Genomic DNA, 23,701 nt, shown 5'->3' with positions numbered 1-23,701 from the left:
ACAAAATATGACTCCAAGTCTTAGGAATTAATTATTGGGTGAGTACAGACGGAGTTTAGAGCACTTTTATGGCCGCGCAGATCGTCACTACACAGTGGGTCGACGAGGGTGATCTATGACTGTGTATTTGGAATACTTGAAATGTATGTAAGATCACAGACATTCTAGGGCTAGGAAGTTGTGAATCCTTGTCTGAGACAAAGGCTGTTTTCTGTCAGAATGCAAGTTTAGATGTAAAACAAAACGGTAACCAAAACATTATATGTATATATATATATATATATATATATATATATATATATATATATATATATATATATATATATATATATATAGTCCATAAAAAAGAAATGAATGAAAAAAGTATTTCTTGCTCACACAGCAGAGTGAAAAAAACGGTTGCCCCTGACAACCTGGCTGGGATCGTCCAATCAGCAGCCGGGTGTCAGCCTGTCTCTACGGGCTATGGGATGTTGAGATAGACGAGGAGGAGAGCGGCTCAGAGACAGAAGTACACACCCTGACTACACACTGCTACACACTGCTACACACTGCCCTCTTACAGCAGCGGGACGGTACGGACAGCAGGGCATCGAACCTTTGGCCTGTGAGGAACAACATTCAGGGTAAGAGAGCATTAAGAGGCTTTTTATTCATTTTATTTGATCGTTGTTTCACCGTTAAGCCTTTCTGACGCGATGCTAACGCTAATGCTAGCTATAGCATGTAGCATGAAGCTAAGCTAACTGTGATCCGTTTTAATGTGAAGGTCATAGGTCAAGCTTTTCATTGATGTTTAATTAATGAATGAGTTTATTAAACAATCAGAGACTGAGATGCTTTATGGAGGAAGAGGATTTAATATTATAATGGATGTGAGGGGGAGGGGGGGGGGGGCAGACATCTTGACCAGTTATTAAGCAGTCTGGTTACTAACTAGTTAACTAGTTAATAACCAGTTAACCAGCTGAACATTGTGTAAAGATCTGATCTAAAGCCTGGTGACACAAGGCTCCTTTTAGATCTATAGGGGTGGCATTGACTGTGTGTGTGTGTGTGTGTGTGTGTGTGTGTGTGTGTGTGTGTGTGTGTGTGTATTGACCTAATGGGTCAATTAAGAGAAAAACAAAAGAGGCAAAAATGACTGTAGTGTCTGATTGAGATCTGATCTACAAGCTACTAGTGCTTGTAGATCAGATGTTTGGTGCACCTTGTGCTGCCTGGTCACGACACCTTCTGATGTGTGTGTGTGTGTGTGTGTGTGTGTGTGTGTGTGTGTGTGTGTGTGTGTGTGTGTTTCTGCTCCATTCCATAGTATTGTGTTTTATGAATGAATGAGAAGTGATTCATTCATAAGACGTATTATTTATTATTATTATTATTGTTTAACAGGAAGACATAATGTCTTTATTAGCCAATAAGATGACATCATTTGTCTTTAGCCAATAAGATGACATCATTTGTCTTTAGCCAATAAGATGTCTGCTAGTGTGGATGCAGGCCAGACTTAAAGGAGTAGTTCACACAATGTTTTTTGTAGCATTCCTGAGACAACAATTTGATGACCGACGGAAAGATGTAAATGTCTCCTACCTAGGACTCTACAAGTCTCCTACCTAGGAGACTACAAGTCTTCTACCTACCTAGGAGACTACAAGTCTCCTACCTAGGAGACTACAAGTCTCCTAGGTAGGTAGGAGACTACAAGTCTACTACCTACCTAGGAGACTACAAGTCTCTTATCTTAACTTAACTTGGTTGTCTGGCTGGTTGTCTGGATGGTTGTCTAGCTGGTTGTCTGGCTCTCTGGTTGTCTGGATGGTTGTCTGGATGGTTGTCTGGCTCTCTGGTTGTCTGGCTCTATGGTTGTCTGGATGGTTGTCTGGCTCTCTGGTTGTCTGGATGGTTGTCTGGATGGTTGTCTGGCTCTCTGGTTGTCTGGCTGGTTGTCTGGATGGTTGTCTGGCTCTCTGGTTGTCTGGATGGTTGTCTGGCTCTCTGGTTGTCTGGATGGTTGTCTGGCTCTCTGGTTGTCTGGCTCTCTGGTTGTCTGGATGGTTGTCTGGCTCTCTGGTTGAAACAGAAGGTCTCAGGTTCTATTCCCGGGCCGGCAGTGTGTCGAGGTGTCCCTGAGCAACACGTAACCGCTAACTCTAAGATCTGCTGCTCTTTAATGTGAATAGATCTGCTGATCTTTAATGTGAATAGATCTGATCTCTAATGTGAATAGATCTGATCTTTATTGTGAATAGATCTGATCTTTAATGTGAATAGATCTGATCTTTAATGTGAATGGATCTGATCTCTAATGTGAATAGATCTGATCTTTAATGTGAATGGATCTGATCTCTAATGTGAATAGATCTGATCTTTAATGTGAATAGATCTGATCTCTAATGTGAATAGATCTGATCTCTAATGTGAATAGATCTGATCTTTAATGTGAATAGATCTGATCTCTAATGTGAATAGATCTGATCTTTAATGTGAATAGATCTGATCTTTAATGTGAATGGATCTGATCTCTAATGTGAATAGATCTGATCTCTAATGTGAATAGATCTGATCTCTAATGTGAATAGATCTGATCTTTAATGTGAATAGATCTGATCTTTAATGTGAATGGATCTGATCTCTAATGTGAATAGATCTGATCTTTAATGTGAATAGATCTGATCTCTAATGTGAATAGATCTGATCTTTAATGTGAATAGATCTGATCTTTAATGTGAATAGATCTGATCTTTAATGTGAATGGATCTGATCTCTAATGTGAATAGATCTGATCTTTAATGTGAATGGATCTGATCTCTAATGTGAATAGATCTGATCTTTAATGTGAATAGATCTGATCTCTAATGTGAATAGATCTGATCTCTAATGTGAATAGATCTGATCTTTAATGTGAATAGATCTGATCTCTAATGTGAATAGATCTGATCTTTAATGTGAATAGATCTGATCTTTAATGTGAATAGATCTGATCTCTAATGTGAATAGATCTGATCTCTAATGTGAATAGATCTGATCTCTAATGTGAATAGATCTGATCTTTATTGTGAATAGATCTGATCTCTAATGTGAATAGATCTGATCTTTAATGTGAATAGATCTGATCTCTAATGTGAATAGATCTGATCTTTAATGTGAATAGATCTGATCTTTAATGTGAATAGATCTGATCTCTAATGTGAATAGATCTGATCTTTAATGTGAATAGATCTGATCTTTAATGTGAATAGATCTGATCTCTAATGTGAATAGATCTGATCTCTAATGTGAATAGATCTGATCTTTATTGTGAATAGATCTGATCTCTAATGTGAATAGATCTGATCTCTAATGTGAATAGATCTGATCTCTAATGTGAATAGATCTGATCTCTAATGTGAATAGATCTGATCTTTAATGTGAATAGATCTGATCTTTAATGTGAATAGATCTGATCTCTAATGTGAATAGATCTGATCTTTAATGTGAATAGGTCTGATCTCTAATGTGAATAGGTCTGATCTCTAATGTGAATAGATCTGATCTCTAATGTGAATAGATCTGATCTCTAATGTGAATAGATCTGATCTCTAATGTGAATAGATCTGATCTCTAATGTGAATAGATCTGATCTCTAATGTGAATAGATCTGATCTCTAATGTGAATAGATCTGATCTCTAATGTGAATAGATCTGATCTTTAATGTGAATAGATCTGATCTTTAATGTGAATAGATCTGATCTCTAATGTGAATAGATCTGATCTCTAATGTGAATAGATCTGATCTCTAATGTGAATAGATCTGATCTTTAATGTGAATAGATCTGATCTTTAATCTGAATAGATCTGATCTTTAATGTGAATAGATCTGATCTTTATTGTGAATAAATCTGATCTTTAATGTGAATAGATCTGATCTTTAATGTGAATAGATCTGATCTTTAATGTGAATAGATCTGATCTCTAATGTGAATAGATCTGATCTTTAATGTGAATAGATCTGATCTTTAATGTGAATAGATCTGATCTTTAATGTGAATAGATCTGATCTTTAATGTGAATAGATCTGATCTTTAATGTGAATAGATCTGATCTCTAATGTGAATAGATCTGATCTTTAATCTGAATAGATCTGATCTCTAATCTGAATAGATCTGATCTTTAATCTGAATAGATCTGATCTTTAATCTGAATAGATCTGATCTCTAATCTGAATAGATCTGATCTTTAATCTGAATAGATCTGATCTCTAATCTGAATAGATCTGATCTCTAATGTGAATAGATCTGATCTTTAATGTGAATAGATCTGATCTTTAATGTGAATAGATCTGATCTTTAATGTGAATGGATCTGATCTCTAATGTGAATAGATCTGATCTTTAATGTGAATGGATCTGATCTCTAATGTGAATAGATCTGATCTTTAATGTGAATAGATCTGATCTCTAATGTGAATAGATCTGATCTCTAATGTGAATAGATCTGATCTTTAATGTGAATAGATCTGATCTCTAATGTGAATAGATCTGATCTTTAATGTGAATAGATCTGATCTTTAATGTGAATAGATCTGATCTCTAATGTGAATAGATCTGATCTCTAATCTGAATAGATCTGATCTTTAATCTGAATAGATCTGATCTTTAATCTGAATAGATCTGATCTCTAATCTGAATAGATCTGATCTTTAATCTGAATAGATCTGATCTTTAATCTGAATAGATCTGATCTCTAATCTGAATAGATCTGATCTTTAATCTGAATAGATCTGATCTTTAATCTGAATAGATCTGCTGATCTTTAATGTGAATAGATCTCTTTTATTAAATGGTGAACTTTGAATGAAATTGAATAATGTATTTCACAGAATAATTTAAAATAAATGTAAATAAAGTTATTTATATTAAACAGGATGTATTTCACAGAATGATTTAAATTAAATATAAATAAAGTTATTTATATTAAACAGGATGTATTTCACAGAATGATTTAAATTAAATGTAAATAGTTAGAGATGTGATGAAAGAGCAGGGGTTGACACTAAGGTCTCAGAGGCACTTGCCCGTCGGGCAAGTAATAATAATAATAATAATAAACTTTATTTGTATAGCACCTTTCATGACATGAAATGCAGCTCAAAGTGCTTTACAGAGCAAGAATACAATTACAGTTAGAACCAATTTAACAATAAAGCAAACAAAAATAAAATAAAATAAAATAAAAGCAAAGGCAAAAGCAAAGGCATAAAACAACATTAAAATAGGCAGTACAGTGAGGAATTAAAAATCAACCAAAGAATCAGCTAAAAGCAAGAGTGAAGTAATAGGTCTTGAGCTGTGCTTTAAAGCTATCGACAGAGGCTGCCTGTCTTAAGTGTAATGGGAGTTTATTCCACACTGTCGGTCCGTAAAAGCAGAATGCTGCTTCACCGTATTTTTTATATGTCATTGTAGGCACCTCGAGCAGGTCAGCACTTGAAGACCTGAGGGCCCGGTTTGGAACATATCTCTCTAGGCAGTCATAGAGGTAGGTAGGTGCCAGACCATTTAGAGCTTTATAAACTATTAAAATAATTTTAAAATCAATCCTAAAAACAACCGGGAGCCAGTGTAGTGAAGCTAGAACTGGAGTGATATGTTCTCTCATCCTAGTTTTAGTTAAAATTCTGGCTGCCGCATTTTGAACAAGTTGTAATCTGTCAGTTGTTTTCTTTGGCAGGCCAGAGTAGAGTGCGTTGCAGTAATCAAGCCGAGAGAAAACAAAAGCGTGGATCAGCGTTTTTGCATCGTCTAACGACAGATAGTCGGCAATATTTCTAAGATGAAAGAAAGCAATCTTGGTGACATGATTAATGTGTGTATTGAAATTCAATTCAGAATCGATAATCACCCCCAGGTTCTTTACTGTGGTGTTACTTTCTACAGCCAGGTTACCAAGTCTACTTGTTATTGATTCTCTCTGCAGGTCATGTTCTACTTGCCCAAAGGTCATGCCCACTTGCCCGAAAAGTAAATCATCCAATATAAAATGATAGGTAAACTTTGAACTACCGTTCAATTTAACACTTATTTTTTTACTTTCTGGGGCTGTGCGATAAAAAATGTCATATAATGTTTTATGCCAAATACCTACATAGTAGAGATGCACCGATTAATCGGCCGCCGATTAAAAAAGCCGCTTTTAGGTCCAACCGGCTGGATTGGTGCTCGGCCGGTCACTGTCATAAATTCCGATTTTATGCCGGTCAAATTGAAACTGCGTTGGCACTGCGCAGCAACAGCATGATGATCAAAGTCGACTCGTGTGAGTCGACTCAGTAAACATTAGCAAGAGAAGCCCACAGATGGTGCTGATTACCCTTGAAATATAAGGATACATAATTATATTGAATATCTATATAATATGGAATATATTATATTTCATAATGCTGCGCGCATAGTCAATGTAGTGACTGTCGGTTCGTCAATCACGGGGAAAGTAAAGGCAGTAAGTGCGTCACCAGGCTTCTCATACGGTCCATGCAAAATATGTTGTAGACTACAGAAATAAATAGCTAGATAAACATCCCTTTTATTGTAGCCAGTGGCAAGGAAAAAATCACCCCCTGACTCTCTTTGCATATGCTGTTGAAAAGCAACTTTGGCATGGACGGGTGGTGTGTGTGTGTGTGTGTGTGCATGCGATGCGATGCGTGTGCGCGTGTGTGCATGCGATGCGTGTGCGCGCACTTCTCTCATACAGACAGTAGCTGCTCATTCCTCCTACCTGCAGGGTTGCCTCTTATTCCAAATACATTACTAGGCGCCATCTGAAAAGTCCTTAATGCAGTAAGCAGCTTCCAACAATAACTCTAAAAGACGTTGTGATCATGATATCAGCCACGACACAGCTGGTTTAATTAACAGACGTCTTCTCATCTATCCAGCTGTAGCCTATTAAAGCTCGTTAAGACACGTCCGAAAGTTTAACAAAGTCCACTGAGCAACAGAGTAGTGTAACATTTTTAGTCAGAGGTTAAAACAAGCCAAAACAGTGACATAAGGTGAGCTGAGAGAGATGAAGCAGGGACCCCCTTCTATGTTGTATGAAATTGAACTTTTTACTTGGTCAGCTCTTTTTTCCCCTCTCCACCTATATACCTCTTTGCCAAAAATAGCAGATCTACAAGCTTGTGAGCTTGTAGATCGGCCATTTTTAATAAATAATAATTTCAATAACTGATCTCAATATGGACCCATAATAAGTTTTGCCAAAATCATGCAGCTCTATAACAGTGACAGCCATAACAGCAATGGTACAAATAAAACAATAAATGATATAGGCTGCAGTAGTATTCTTTTTTAAATTATTCTTGTTTTTGTAATGACTTTAGGCCTTTCGTTGCATAGTACTTCATGTACTTAGCCTGGAAAAAATCTAGTTAGAAAATAGAAAATATAGAAAATGGGTATCAGTGAAACCGGTATCGGCAGGTCAGACTTTTAAAAAAACGGTAATCGGTATCGGCCAAGGATTTAGCAATGGGTGCATCTCTACTACATAGCTATGAAAATGACTCATGGGCTCACAGTCACACTTGTTATTTTATATTTTTAGCGGTGCCAGCCGCTCTACATTTGACCGTGTCTGTGTGTCCGTCCGTATGAGCACGGCAAAGAAGCAACACTGCACACGTGCGCACAACATGAACGCAGTGTGCAATTTCCGTGAAACTTTCCACGCATATTCCCACTAGGCCCAGGAAGAATTACCCCCCTTTTCACATTGCCCTGTTATAGCGCCACCAGGAGGCCAATTTTGGCAAAGCTGTTCAGTAGCCTTGAAATGAATTTACAGGGATTTAACATTGTTTCTCTAGTTCATATAAAGCCCAATTAAATAAACTCATCAAAGGCACCGCTTCCTTCACACAGGGTGTGATTTTTAAATGTAGCGACAGTGAAAACAGCACATTATAGGTAAACAGTCTCTTATTAGTATAGTATTAGTAGTATAGTATCACATTATAGGTAAACAGTCTTATTTTACATTCAGAAGACAGAGCTCTGGCCACGTTCAGGTGTTTAGACAGAAATCTCTTGTTGTGGTTATAGACGGTTGCGTTCCCTCTCAAACGAGCACTTGCCTGGTCGGGCAAAACCTGAAAGAAAACTCCACCTGCAGCACGTTTTATTTACCTGCCAGGAGCAGGTGGGCAACACATAGTGTCAATGCCTGAAAGAGGGAGAGGGGGGGGGGAGGGGGATGTGATGAGAGAGAGAGGGGGGGGGGGGGGATGTGATGAAAGGATGGAGGAGAGGGGATGTGTCAGACAACGGTTTCCCTGTAATGTGGGTCAGACTCAGCACATGGTCTCACTTCTCCTTTTCTCCTCCATTCCTCCCTTCATGCTTCTCCTTTTCTCCTCCATTCCTCCCTTCATGCTTCTCCTTTTCTCCTCCATTCCTCCCTTCATGCTATATACTAGAGGTTCCTCTCAGCTACGTTGAACCAGTGATCCAGCTGATAACTCTGTATCTGTCAGTCTTTATATATATATATATATATATATATATATATATGATGACACATTGAGGTTAGTCAACACAGTCAACACAGTCCATATTTGGCTGGAAAGTCCTTATATGGTCATGGCTGATCATGGTGACATGAGCTTAACGATGCTTAACGATGTGGTTCATCCGCCTGCCCATCCTCCCTTAAGGACATTTTAATATAGGAAGATGTGCCTTCTGTCTGCCTGGTTGTCTGTCTGGTTTGTCTGCCTGGTTGCAGGGGTTGACAATAAGGTCTCAGAGGCCTTAAATGTACTGTAAATAAGGGGCGGGGGAGGGGGTATTATATGTATTTATCCCCTCATTTGTAAAGGAAATGTACATGTGAAATGTAAAAGCAAAAATAAATGCATCTTAAAATAATTGGTGGTGACTTATGCAGCTCAGAGTGAAAAGATCAGCCGGCCAGGTGCCCACATGTCCCTAGTGCCCAGATGGTTTTGGTGCCCAGATGGTTTTGGTGCCCACATGTCCCTAGTGCCCAGATGGTTTTGGTGCCCACATGTCCCTAGTGCCCAGATGGTTTTGGTGCCCAGTTGTCCCTAGTGCCCAGATGGTTTTGGTGCCCAGTTGTCCCTAGTGCCCAGATGGTTTTGGTGCCCAGTTGTCCCTAGTGCCCAGATGGTTTTGGTGTCCATTTGTCCCTAGTGCCCAGATGGTTTTGGTGCCCAGATGGTTTTGGTGCCCATTTGTCCCTAGTGCCCAGATGGTTTTGGTGCCCAGTTGTCCCTAGTGCCCAGATGGTTTTGGTGCCCACATGTCCCTAGTGCCCAGATGGTTTTGGTGCCCAGTTGTCCCTAGTGCCCAGATGGTTTTGGTGCCCAGTTGTCCCTAGTGCCCAGATGGTTTTGGTGCCCAGATGGTTTTGGTGCCCACATGTCCCTAGTGCCCAGATGGTTTTGGTGCCCAGTTGTCCCTAGTGCCCAGATGGTTTTGGTGCCCAGATGGTTTTGGTGCCCACATGTCCCTAGTGCCCAGATGGTTTTGGTGCCCACATGTCCCTAGTGCCCAGATGGTTTTGGTGCCCAGTTGTCCCTAGTGCCCAGATGGTTTTGGTGCCCAGATGGTTTTGGTGCCCACCTGACCGGTTACCAGCCAGAGTGACGGCTTGTGTTGGTAACCGGAACACTCGCCCCAAAATACACAGTGGTTCTTCTATTTGTTTTACTGAGGTTAAGGTTAGGAATAAGGTTAGGTTTAGACACAGTTTTACTGAGGTTACATTTAGGAATAAGGTTAGGTTTAGACATAGTTTTACTGAGGTTAAGGTTAGGAATAAGGTTAGGTTTAGACATAGTTTTACTGAGGTTAAGGTTAGGAATAAGGTTAGGTTTAGACATAGTTTTACTGAGGTTAAGGTTAGGAATAAGGTTAGGTTTAGACATAGTTTTACTGAGGTTAAGGTTAGGAATAAGGTTAGGTTTAGACATAGTTTTACTGAGGTTACATTTAGGAATAAGGTTAGGTTTAGACATAGTTTTACTGAGGTTACATTTAGGAATAAGGTTAGGTTTAGACATAGTTTTACTGAGGTTACATTTAGGAATAAGGTTAGGTTTAGACATAGTTTTACTGAGGTTAAGGTTAGGAATAAGGTTAGGTTTAGACATAGTTTTACTGAGGTTACATTTAGGAATAAGGTTAGGTTTAGACATAGTTTTACTGAGGTTACATTTAGGAATAAGGTTAGGTTTAGACATAGTTTTACTGAGGTTACATTTAGGAATAAGGTTAGGTTTAGACATAGTTTTACTGAGGTTACATTTAGGAATAAGGTTAGGTTTAGACATAGTTTTACTGAGGTTAAGGTTAGGAATAAGGTTAGGGTTAGACATAGTTTTACTGAGGTTACATTTAGGAATAAGGTTAGGTTTAGACATAGTTTTACTGAGGTTACGTTTAGGAATAAGGTTAGGGTTAGACATAGTTTTACTGAGGTTAAGGTTAGGAATAAGGTTAGGTTTAGACATAGTTTTACTGAGGTTAAGGTTAGGAATAAGGTTAGGTTTAGACGTAGTTTTACTGAGGTTACGTTTAGGAATAAGGTTAGGTTTAGACATAGTTTTACTGAGGTTAAGGTTAGGAATAAGGTTAGGTTTAGACATAGTTTTACTGAGGTTACGTTAAGGAATAAGGTTAGGTTTAGACATAGTTTTACTGAGGTTAAGGTTAGGAATAAGGTTAGGTTTAGACATAGTTTTACTGAGGTTACGTTAAGGAATAAGGTTAGGTTTAGACATAGTTTTACTGAGGTTAAGGTTAGGAATAAGGTTAGGTTTAGACATAGTTTTACTGAGGTTAAGGTTAGGAATAAGGTTAGGTTTAGACATAGTTTTACTGAGGTTACGTTAAGGAATAAGGTTAGGTTTAGACATAGTTTTACTGAGGTTAAGGTTAGGAATAAGGTTAGGTTTAGACATAGTTTTACTGAGGTTAAGGTTAGGAATAAGGTTAGGTTTAGACATAGTTTACTGAGGTTAAGGTTAGGTGGTAAAGTAGATGGTTGCCTAGCCTGAGCAATTTTTGTATTAAGTTTGGAGAGAGGTGTGTGTGTGTGTGTGTGTGTGTGTGTGTGTGTGTGTGTGTGTGTGTGTGTGTGTGTGTGTGTGTGTGTGTGTGTGTGTGTGTGTGTGTGTGTGTGTGTGTGTGTGTGTGTGTGTGTGTGTGCACGTGCGCTCAACCAGGAGAATCCATTTTTATCTCTTATTCAAAATATATAAATAATATATTTTAATAAAAAATGATCCATTATGGGGGTAAAGATTAAAATGTTGCTTTTTTCTCCCCTTTCTTCCTCTCCCCTGTCTCTCTCTCCTCTCAGGTGGTTGTAGTTTCATCATGGCCAATCAGGAGTGAGGAACATCCAAGATGATTGGGGGACTGTTCATCTACAACCACAAGGGGGAGGTGCTTATCTCCCGTGTCTACCGCGATGACATAGGGTGCGTTCAAAACCTTTAACCTCTAACTTACTGTTTAATGTGATGACAGGGTGAGTTCAAAACCTCTAACTTACTGTTTAATGTGATGACAGGGTGAGTTCAAAACCTCTAACTTACTGTTTAATGTGATGACAGGGTGAGTTCAAAACTTCTAACTTACTGTTTAATGTGATGACAGGGTGAGTTCAAAACTTCTAACTTACTGTTTAATGTGATGACAGGGTGAGTTCAAAACCTCTAACTTACTGTTTAATGTGATGACAGGGTGAGTTCAAAACCTCTAACTTACTGTTTAATGTGATGACAGGGTGAGTTCAAAACCTCTAACTTACTGTTTAATGTGATGACAGGGTGAGTTCAAAACCTATAACTTACTGTTTAATGTGATGACAGGGTGAGTTCAAAACCTCTAACTTACTGTTTAATTTGATGACAGGGTGAGTTCAAAACCTCTAACTTACTGTTTAATGTGATGACAGGGTGAGTTCAAAACCTCTAACTTACTGTTTAATGTGATGACAGGGTGAGTTCAAAACCTCTAACTTACTGTTTAATGTGATGACAGGGTGAGTTCAAAACCTCTAACTTACTGTTTAATGTGATGACAGGGTGAGTTCAAAACCTCTAACTTACTGTTTAATGTGATGACAGGGTGGGTTCAAAACCTCTAACTTACTGTTTAATGTGATGACAGGGTGGGTTCAAAACCTATAACGTACTGTTTAATGTGATGACAGGGTGAGTTCAAAACCTCTAACTTACTGTTTGATGTGATGACAGGGTGAGTTCAAAACCTCTAACTTACTGTTTGATGTGATGACAGGGTGAGTTCAAAACCTCTAACTTACTGTTTAATGTGATGACAGGGTGAGTTCAAAACCTCTAACTTACTGTTTAATGTGATGACAGGGTGAGTTCAAAACCTCTAACTTACTGTTTAATGTGATGACAGGGTGAGTTCAAAACCTATAACTTACTGTTTAATGTGATGACAGGGTGAGTTCAAAACCTCTAACTTACTGTTTAATGTGATGACAGGGTGAGTTCAAAACCTCTAACTTACTGTTTAATGTGATGACAGGGTGAGTTCAAAACCTCTAACTTACTGTTTAATGTGATGACAGGGTGAGTTCAAAACCTCTAACTTACTGTTTAATGTGATGACAGGGTGAGTTCAAAACCTCTAACTTACTGTTTAATGTGATGACAGGGTGAGTTCAAAACCTCTAACTTACTGTTTAATGTGATGACAGGGTGAGTTCAAAACCTCTAACTTACTGTTTAATGTGATGACAGGGTGAGTTCAAAACCTATAACTTACTGTTTAATGTGATGACAGGGTGAGTTCAAAACCTATAACTTACTGTTTAATGTGATGACAGGGTGAGTTCAAAACCTCTAACTTACTGTTTAATGTGATGACAGGGTGAGTTCAAAACCTCTAACTTACTGTTAAATGTGATGACAGGGTGAGTTCAAAACCTATAACCTCTAACTTACTGTTTAATGTGATGACAGGGTGAGTTCAAAACCTATAACTTACTGTTTAATGTGATGACAGGGTGAGTTCAAAACCTCTAACTTACTGTTTAATGTGATGACAGGGTGAGTTCAAAACTTCTAACTTACTGTTTAATGTGATGACAGGGTGAGTTCAAAACCTCTGAACTTACTGTTTAATGTGATGACAGGGTGAGTTCAAAACTTCTAACTAATTGTTTAATGTGATGACAGGGTGAGTTCAAAACTTCTAACTTACTGTTTAATGTGATGACAGGGTGAGTTCAAAACCTCTAACTTACTGTTTAATGTGATGACAGGGTGAGTTCAAAACCTCTAACTTACTGTTTAATGTGATGACAGGGTGAGTTCAAAACCTCTAACTTACTGTTTAATGTGATGACAGGGTGAGTTCAAAACATCTAACTTACTGTTTAATGTGATGACAGGGTGAGTTCAAAACCTCTAACTTACTGTTTAATGTGATGACAGGGTGAGTTCAAAACCTATAACTTACTGTTTAACCCTGTAAGACCCGGATATATTTGTACTTGCAAAAAAAAATTAAAAACCTTTCAGATGGTCTTGTAGGAGTATTTAGAAGAGGAAAATATAATGTTTTTAAAAAAAAAATGTTTTGGTAAGTTTTTATGCAAATGTTGACATTTAGCAACGTTGGGTCCATCAGGTAGCAAAATTTCCTATAGGCCATTTTTATGGATAACATGGCAAATGTGTAATTACTTCACTAAAACAACTTAATGATTCATTGATATGGTTTATTATTTGGCCTCAGATCAATTATGAATAATATTTGGCCTCAGAACAGTATACATTATGAATAATAACACCAATAAGCCATATTTTTTAATCAATTTTATTAAAAGAACAACACAATAAAAATCTGTACAATATATGTAGTAAAGAAACCTAATAACCTAAACCATTGTCAGTGATCACACAATACTGTCTGGCCAACTCACTGATTTGCATTGATAAAAAGATGCAAACTGATCTCCACCCAATATGACCCTGCACATTGGTCAGTGGGTTCACTGGGTGGTTCACTGGGTGGTTGGTTTTCTTTGGACCCCATGCCACAGTCCTCTTCATCTGACTCTTCATCAGTCTCATTGATGTCTATGTAAACATCACTCTCTCCGTTCATCACGATATCCAGAACATCCCTGGCTGAGAAGCGAGTCCCTTTCTGTTGTTGTGGCATTCTGAAATGAAATATTACCATTAGTACATTTAGTAGTGCTTACACATCACTGCTTACTGCAGTGATGATGAAACAACATTTCACAAGTCATACAATACTGTCTGGAAAACCTATTGTGTGATGATGATTGCCCCTAAGTGGGCATCATTCCATTGCCCCTAAGTACCCACCACACCTTGAATGAATAATGAATAATAATGAACAACCCCCAACAAGTACCACAGTGGTCCCACTGTCCTTGTAGTATTGAAAGCAAATTAAACATACTGAGAAATAACAAGGGAATATATTGGTTAAACTATGGTTGAATATGTATTGTTTAGGGGGAGAGAGAAAGTTTGGGTGGACATTTTCTGAGGCTTACTGCTCAAAGCAAACAATTCTGTTTTTGTGAACAAAGGAACCAGCTTGTATGGTTCTGACTGTTAAAACAATGGTTACAAATATCATTGGAAATTAGAAATTAAAGTAAAAATGCACATATAGCCTACTCTCTCTCACTGTTTCTCTCTCTCTCATATATATATATATATATATATATATATATATATATATATATATATATATATATATATATATATATATATATATATATATATGCAAAGTGGGGGAAATACACATATAACTGTTTAAATCTATTGTGAAAACTATATATAAGGCTGAACAGTAGCAGGTGAACATTAGGCCTGCCCTTTGCAACCAAGAGGGCCCAACGTTGACCAAAAGCAACAAGTATGAATCATGCTATAATTTAAATTTGGGACATATATTTCACAATAATAACATATGTACATGTTCTAGACATTGTAATGTTCACCAAAACAAATATTACAGGCATATTACTTACGTTTTTGTGAGGAATATCTTCCAGAGAAAAAAGAGATCTGTTCCAACAGAGATTTTTCAAGTTGTGATGATTCCTGGCTCTGTGGGGGGTATTTATATGCAAATATCCTGGCCAATGGCATTGTAAGACTAAACAATAGGACCCAATGAGGATTTAGAGGTGAAAAAATAACAGAAAAACAAATTATTTAAACTCCTTTCTTTATAAAATATAATTGTTGCTCTAAAGCATCGCTGGGTCTTAGAGGGTTAATGTGATGACATAGGATGAGTTCAAAACCTATAACTTACTGTTTAATGTGATGACAAAAGGATGTAGGATGATCAAAACTAACTAAATTAGAAAACTAAGAAGTAGTGAAAAAAGAAGATCTACATGCTCGCAACGTGGTGAGAACGCGAGTTTGCAGATCTGCTATTTTCACTGGTTTGGGTCTGATTTCTCCTTTGGGTCTTGAGATAAAACATTTGTGAACCAAGGTGTCATGTGTTTGCTGCTCAGCCAATCAAACACAGCTGTGGGAAAGTCAACCTGAACAGGACTTTAATGGTAGATCCACTATTTACTACCAGGTGTGTTTATGTAATAATAGAATAATAATAATGTGTATCTCTAACCCCAGTAAGAACCAGTGTGTGAGAAACACTGGTTCTTACTCATATTCTATGATCCTATAGTCTACTGAGACACTACACTGTCTCTATGTATTCTAGTTTACTGAGACACTACACTCTCTCTGTATTCTATGATCCTATAGTTTACTGAGACACTACACTGTCTCTATGTATTCTAGTTTACTGAGACACTACACTGTCTCTGTATTCTATGATCCTATAGTTTACTGAGACACTACACTGTCTCTGTATTCTATGATCCTATAGTTTACTGAGACACTACACTGTCTCTGTATTCTATGATCCTATAGTTTACTGAGACACTACACTGTCTCTCTGTATTCTATGATCCTATAGTTTACTGAGACACTACACTGTCTCTGTATTCTATGATCCTATAGTTTACTGAGACACTACACTGTCTCTCTGTATTCTATGTATGTGTACCTTGTTTACTGTCATTCACTCTTTGTGACTTACAGAGTTTTATTCGACCAAATGAACCTTGTACCTAAGTGTTTTGTGAAATGGATTCCCCTCCAGGTCCACAATGGAAACCGTGTGTGTGTGTGTGTGTGGAGAGACACAGTTAAATGATCCTCTCATTTCTTCTCTCCCCTCCAGGCGTAATGCGGTGGACGCCTTCCGCGTCAACGTGATCCATGCCAGACAGCAGGTCAGTTCTCCTTCACTAACATAAACGTGTATTTCAGGTTCATTCTCCGGTCATCCAACATATTTATAATTATATTATATATACAGTATATTTCATAATCATATTTCAGGTTCGTTCTCCGTCACCAACATATTTTCATATATTTATAAATAATTATATTATATATACAGTATATTTTATAATCATTTTCCAGGTTCGTTCTCCGGTCACCAACATCGCCCGGACCAGCTTCTTCCACGTGAAGCGCTCTAACATCTGGCTGGCTGCCGTCACTAAGCAGAATGTCAACGCTGCCATGGTGTTCGAGTTCCTCTACAAGATGTGTGACGTCATGGCCGCCTACTTCGGCAAGATCAGTGAGGAGAACATCAAGAACAACTTTGTGCTCATCTACGAGCTGCTGGACGGTAAGTGTGTGTGTGCTTTTATTACTATGCTTGATATGAGAGGACCTACCACAGGTCACACTGATATGAGAGGACCTACCACAGGTCACACTGATATGAGAGGACCTACCACAGGTCACACTGATATGAGAGGACCTACCACAGGTCACACTGATATGAGAGGACCTACCACAGGTCACACTGATATGAGAGGATCTACCACAGGTCACACTGATATGAGAGGACCTACCACAGGTCACACTGATATGAGAGGACCTACCACAGGTCACACTGATATGAGAGGACCTACCACAGGTCACACTGATATGAGAGGACCTACCACAGGTCACACTGATATGAGAGGACCTACCACAGGTCACACTGATATGAGAGGACCTACCACAGGTCACAGACAAAGTCGGAGGATGTGTCTGACACTGTGTCAGATACTGTGTCTGACACTGTGTCAGATACTGTCAGACACTGTGTCAGATACTGTGTCTGACACTGTGTCAGATACTGTCAGACACTGTGTCAGATACTGTCAGACACAGTGTCAGATACTGTGTCAGATACTGTGTCAGACACTGTGTCAGACACTGTGTCAGATACTGTGTCAGATACTGTGTCAGATACTGTGTCAGACACTGTGTCAGATACTGTGTCAGATACTGTGTCAGACACTGTGTCTGACACTGTGTCTGACACTGTGTCAGATACTGTCAGATACTGTCAGACACTGTGTCAGACACTGTGTCAGACACTGTGTCTGACACAGTGTCTGACATGATCCTATAGTTTATCCTGTGTCGGATACTGTCAGACACTGTGTCAGACACTGTGTCAGACACAGTATCTGACACAGTGTCAGACACTGTGTCAGATACTGTGTCAGATACTGTGTCAGACACTGTGTCTGACACAGTGTCTGACACAGTGTCTGACACTGTGTCAGACACTGTGTCGGATACTGTCAGACACTGTGTCAGACACTGTGTCAGACACAGTATCTGACACTGTGTCAGATACTGTCAGACACTGTGTCAGACACTGTGTCAGACACTGTCTGACACTCCAAACCTCTATCAAAGCAGTGTGGGTTTTTGAAGCACATTTTGATTTAGTTTTTGTCTTTTGAATAAAATGTTATTACATTTTAGTCATCTGAAATGTTTTAATTTTAGTGACTAAATCTACTGTTGAAGTTTATTTTGGCAGACTGTGATGACAGTAATGCCTGATTTATACTTAGCTGTGTGCCGAAAATAGCTGATCTACAAGCTCACAATGCGTCACAGACGTGACACTTCTACTGGATCTCTTCTCCACTAGTCTTAGTTCTACTGGATCTCTTCTCCACTAGTCTTAGTTCTACTGGATCTCTTCTCCACTAGTCTTAGTTCTACTGGATCTCTTCTCCACTAGTCTTAGTTCTACTGGATCTCTTCTCCTCTAGTCTTAGTTCTACTGGATCTCTACTCCACTAGTCTTAGTTCTACTGGATCTCTACTCCACTAGTCTTAGTTCTACTGGATCTCTTCTCCACTAGTCTTAGTTCTACTGGATCTCTTCTCCACTAGTCTTAGTTCTACTGGATCTCTACTCCACTAGTCTTAGTTCTACTGGATCTCTTCTCCACTAGTCTTAGTTCTACTGGATCTCTACTCCACTAGTCTTAGTTCTACTGGATCTCTTCTCCTCTAGTCTTAGTTCTACTGGATCTCTTCTCCACTAGTCTTAGTTCTACTGGATCTCTTCTCCTCTAGTCTTAGTTCTACTGGATCTCTCTCTTCTCCACTAGTCTTAGTTCTACTGGATCTCTTCTCCACTAGTCTTAGTTCTACTGGATCTCTTCTCCTCTAGTCTTAGTTCTACTGGATCTCTTCTCCTCTAGTCTTAGTTCTACTGGATCTCTTCTCCACTAGTCTTAGTTCTACTGGATCTCTTCTCCACTAGTCTTAGTTCTACTGGATCTCTTCTCCACTAGTCTTAGTTCTACTGGATCTCTTCTCCACTAGTCTTAGTTCTACTGGATCTCTACTCCACTAGTCTTAGTTCTACTGGATCTCTACTCCACTAGTCTTAGTTCTACTGGATCTCTTCTCCACTAGTCTTAGTTCTACTGGATCTCTACTCCACTAGTCTTAGTTCTACTGGATCTCTTCTCCACTAGTCTTAGTTCTACTGGATCTCTTCTCCTCTAGTCTTAGTTCTACTGGATCTCTTCTCCTATAGTCTTAGTTCTACTGGATCTCTACTCCACTAGTCTTAGTTCTACTGGATCTCTTCTCCACTAGTCTTAGTTCTACTGGATCTCTTCTCCTCTAGTCTTAGTTCTACTGGATCTCTTCTCCTATAGTCTTAGTTCTACTGGATCTCTACTCCACTAGTCTTAGTTCTACTGGATCTCTTCTCCTCTAGTCTTAGTTCTACTGGATCTCTTCTCCACTAGTCTTAGTTCTACTGGATCTCTTCTCCACTAGTCTTAGTTCTACTGGATCTCTTCTCCTCTAGTCTTAGTTCTAGTGGATCTCTTCTCCACTAGTCTTAGTTCTACTGGATCTCTTCTCCACTAGTCTTAGTTCTACTGGATCTCTTCTCCACTAGTCTTAGTTCTACTGGATCTCTTCTCCACTAGTCTTAGTTCTACTGGATCTATTCTCCACTAGTCTTAGTTCTACTGGATCTCTTCTCCACTAGTCTTAGTTCTACTGGATCTCTTCTCCACTAGTCTTAGTTCTACTGGATCTCTTCTCCACTAGTCTTAGTTCTACTGGATCTCTTCTCCACTAGTCTTAGTTCTACTGGATCTCTTCTCCACTAGTCTTAGTTCTACTGGATCTATTCTCCACTAGTCTTAGTTCTACTGGATCTCTTCTCCACAAGTCTTAGTTCTACTGGATCTCTTCTCCACTAGTCTTAGTTCTAGTGGATCTCTTCTCCACTAGTCTTAGTTCTACTGGATCTCTTCTCCTCTAGTCTTAGTTCTAGTGGATCTCTTCTCCACTAGTCTTAGTTCTACTGGATCTCTTCTCCACTAGTCTTAGTTCTACTGGATCTCTTCTCCTCTAGTCTTAGTTCTACTGGATCTCTTCTCCACTAGTCTTAGTTCTACTGGATCTCTTCTCCACTAGTCTTAGTTCTACTGGATCACTTCTCCACAAGTCTTAGTTCTAGTGGATCGCTTCTCCACTAGTCTTAGTTCTACTGGATCTCTACTCCACTAGTCTTAGTTCTACTGGATCTCTACTCCACTAGTCTTAGTTCTACTGGATCTCTACTCCACTAGTCTTAGTTCTACTGGATCTCTTCTCCTCTAGTCTTAGTTCTACTGGATCTCTACTCCACTAGTCTTAGTTCTACTGGATCTCTTCTCCACTAGTCTTAGTTCTACTGGATCTCTTCTCCACTAGTCTTAGTTCTACTGGATCTCTTCTCCTCTAGTCTTAGTTCTAGTGGATCTCTTCTCCACTAGTCTTAGTTCTACTGGATCTCTTCTCCACTAGTCTTAGTTCTACTGGATCTATTCTCCACTAGTCTTAGTTCTACTGGATCTATTCTCCACTAGTCTTAGTTCTACTGGATCTCTTCTCCACTAGTCTTAGTTCTACTGGATCTCTTCTCCACTAGTCTTAGTTCTACTGGATCTCTTCTCCACTAGTCTTAGTTCTAGTGGATCTCTTCTCCACTAGTCTTAGTTCTACTGGATCTCTTCTCCTCTAGTCTTAGTTCTACTGGATCTATTCTCCACTAGTCTTAGTTCTACTGGATCTCTTCTCCTCTAGTCTTAGTTCTACTGGATCTCTTCTCCACTAGTCTTAGTTCTACTGGATCTCTTCTCCACAAGTCTTAGTTCTACTGGATCTCTTCTCCACTAGTCTTAGTTCTAGTGGATCTCTTCTCCACTAGTCTTAGTTCTACTGGATCTCTTCTCCTCTAGTCTTAGTTCTACTGGATCTCTTCTCCACTAGTCTTAGTTCTACTGGATCTCTAATCCACTAGTCTTAGTTCTACTGGATCTCTTCTCCACTAGTCTTAGTTCTACTGGATCTCTTCTCCACTAGTCTTAGTTCTACTGGATCTCTTCTCCACTAGTCTTAGTTCTACTGGATCTCTTCTCCTCTAGTCTTAGTTCTACTGGATCTCTTCTCCTCTAGTCTTAGTTCTACTGGATCTCTTCTCCACTAGTCTTAGTTCTAGTGGATCTCTTCTCCACTAGTCTTAGTTCTAGTGGATCTCTTCTCCACTAGTCTTAGTTCTAGTGGATCTCTTCTCCACTAGTCTTAGTTCTAGTGGATCTCTTCTCCACTAGTCCCTCCCTGACGTTTTAGTCTAGTTTCTTTTTGTTGATGAAATGGTCAATATATTTAGTCATAGTTTAGTTGATCAAATTAACATCAAATTAACACTGAACCAAACAGTCTCTACATCTACGTATCCTTTTCCACTTCAATATGAGTTTACTCTGTTGCTACAGTCTGCCTAGGTTTGCTCTTATCTGTGTGTGTATGTGTGTGTGTGTGTGTGTGTGTGTGTGTGTGTGTGTGCCCACACAGAGATCCTGGACTTTGGATATCCCCAGAACTCAGAGACCGGTGCTCTGAAAACCTTCATCACCCAGCAGGGCATCAAGGGACAGGTCAGCAAGGACAGGGTTAACCCAGGATACCATATGACCCTGTTTAACCCTAACCCAGGATACCACCTGACCCTGTTTAACTAACCCTTAACCAGGATACACAACACGTTTTAATAATATGATACAGTGAAAGGTTCCATAATAACTGCTTTTACTGCCTGTAAACCATAGAAATCATGTGACCAGACAAAGGTTTATAATGATAGACACAAAGTGCAGCATCATTCAAATCTGTATTGAATGAAATTATAATCTATTTTATTCATTCAAATTTGTTATTAAATGAAATTATTCAAAAGTATTTTATGAAACCTTTAACATTTGTCCCTCCGCCATCTCCACCTGTGGACACGCCTCCATCCACCTGTGGACACGCCTCCATCTCCACCTGTGGACACGCCTCCATCCACCTGTGGACACGCCTCCATCCACCTGTGGACACGCCTCCATCCAGCATCAGGTGAAAAAGACACACCAGTTATACCGTGTGTTTTATATCATGTTTATGGTTGATTGGTCACCTTTACAGCGAGGTACAGCTTGTAAGGATCGGGCATTCGTGGAATGAGCAACACAGCTAAACGTGTGGGTAGCGCCTCCAAACAAAATGCCCCAATATGCTTCTGTTGGTAATCGCTCTGGTTTTGAGCGACCTGCCAGCAGGTGTGTGATTGACACCTGAGCATGGACTCTGCAACTCTTGAGTTTGTGTTGATGCTCCAAGCAGCAACACTGCCCCCTCATGGAAAGATGCCACGTTTGTCCCTTCAGGATAAGACCCATGGTGACCCAACGCCAAATAATGCGTAATCTGTGTAACGGAACACCAGCTTCACTTATCCTGAAGGGACCAACGTGACATCTTTCCATGGGGCAGAGTTGCTGCTTGGAGACCCATTCACATGGTCACACACCTCTCAGCAGGACGCTGGCAGGTCGCTCAAAACACGAGCGATTACCAACAGAAGCATATTGGGGCATTTTGGCAATTTATTTTGGAGGCGCTACCCACACGTTTATCTGTGTTGCTCATTCCACGAATGCCCGATCCGATCCTGTACCTCATTGTAAAGGGGACTAATCAACGATGAAAATGATTTAAAACATAATACCAATTGGTCTCTCTCTCTCTGTCTCTCTCTCTGTCAGACCAAGGAGGAACAGTCTCAGATCACCAGTCAGGTGACCGGGCAGATCGGTTGGCGCAGGGAGGGCATCAAGTATCGTCGTAACGAGCTCTTCCTGGACGTTCTGGAGAGTGTCAACCTGCTGATGAGTCCACAGGGTGGGTTACTCACTACCACCCCTATAGTGTCTGTGCTGAACTACTACCTAACTATACTACCCCTAGTGTCAGTGTGCTGAACTACTACCTAACTATACTACCCCTAGTGTCTGTGTGCTGAACTACTACTACCTAACTATACTACCCCTAGTGTCTGTGTGCTGAACTACTACTACCTAACTATACTACCCCTAGTGTCTGTGTGCTGAACTACTACTACCTAACTATACTACCCCTAGTGTCTGTGTGCTGAACTACTACTACCTAACTATACTACCCCTAGTGTCTGTGTGCTGAACTACTACTACCTAACTATACTACCCCTAGTGTTTGTGTGATGAACTACTACTACCTAACTATACTACCCCTAGTGTCTGTGTGCTGAACTACTACTACCTAACTACTGTGATTTACAATCTAGGAATGTATCAGATGCTCTTAACACATCCACCGCCAGAGGTTAATCTCATAATGTACTCACCAGTGCCAAGGTGTTTTTGTTGTTTTTTTGTTTTTTTCATGTCGCCATAGATCTTGTTAAAATCCTTAAGATTGAGCCGTGAACGGTCTGTTTACATCCGCGAGATCTCCCTGTATCTCCCAGTGAAGACCGCATGTCAAACGGACTTCCATGACTGTAGTTAGAGCGGATTACGTTAAACAGTGAAATGCGAGGAGAAAAAACTACAGGAAGAGAATTGAGTTTCAGTTTCGTCTGTAGAATGGGAGCGGGCGTGATCGTCGAAACCGGATCCCAAATAATTCTATTTCCTGTCATCAAACCGGAAACGGAAGTGGATCAAAAAAATTCCGAAAGTGCACCCGGACCGCGCATGCGCGAAAAGACCGCAGCCCGTAGGACTACGGGCTCGGCGCTTAACCGTTGGATTTAACGGCCCGTAGAACTACGGGCCCGGCGGTAAAGGTGTTAATCAGAGTCATTTATAGTAAGCAAGAAAAACACAAGGTAATACATGAAATGCATAGAAATAGTGATCTAGGATCATAGGTAAACTAATATCCTATCATCAGTGGAAA

General features: G+C 39.5%; 1 protein-coding gene across 1 annotated transcript in view; it reads left to right on the top strand.

The window, feature by feature from the left end:
• The first annotated feature begins 484 nt into the window (after positions 1–484).
• The window catches only part of LOC308094206 (AP-2 complex subunit mu-A-like), a 33,802-nt gene continuing 10,585 nt past the window's right edge, over positions 485–23,701 (top strand). Inside the window, exons 1-6 of the mRNA XM_080440713.1 lie at positions 485–626; positions 11,371–11,491; positions 16,302–16,353; positions 16,547–16,760; positions 21,296–21,393; positions 22,528–22,663. Coding sequence (XP_080296839.1) covers positions 11,418–11,491; positions 16,302–16,353; positions 16,547–16,760; positions 21,296–21,393; positions 22,528–22,663 — 574 coding nt within the window. The 5' untranslated portion in view covers positions 485–626; positions 11,371–11,417. The remainder of the gene's footprint in view (positions 627–11,370; positions 11,492–16,301; positions 16,354–16,546; positions 16,761–21,295; positions 21,394–22,527; positions 22,664–23,701) is intronic.

The sequence above is a fragment of the Gymnoscopelus braueri genome, assembly GCF_963280865.1.
Source record: "Gymnoscopelus braueri genome assembly, chromosome: 10".
Taxonomy (NCBI): Eukaryota; Metazoa; Chordata; class Actinopteri; order Myctophiformes; family Myctophidae; genus Gymnoscopelus; species Gymnoscopelus braueri.
Note: the sequence above shows the minus strand (reverse complement) of the source record. Positions and strands in the feature narration are given on the sequence as shown.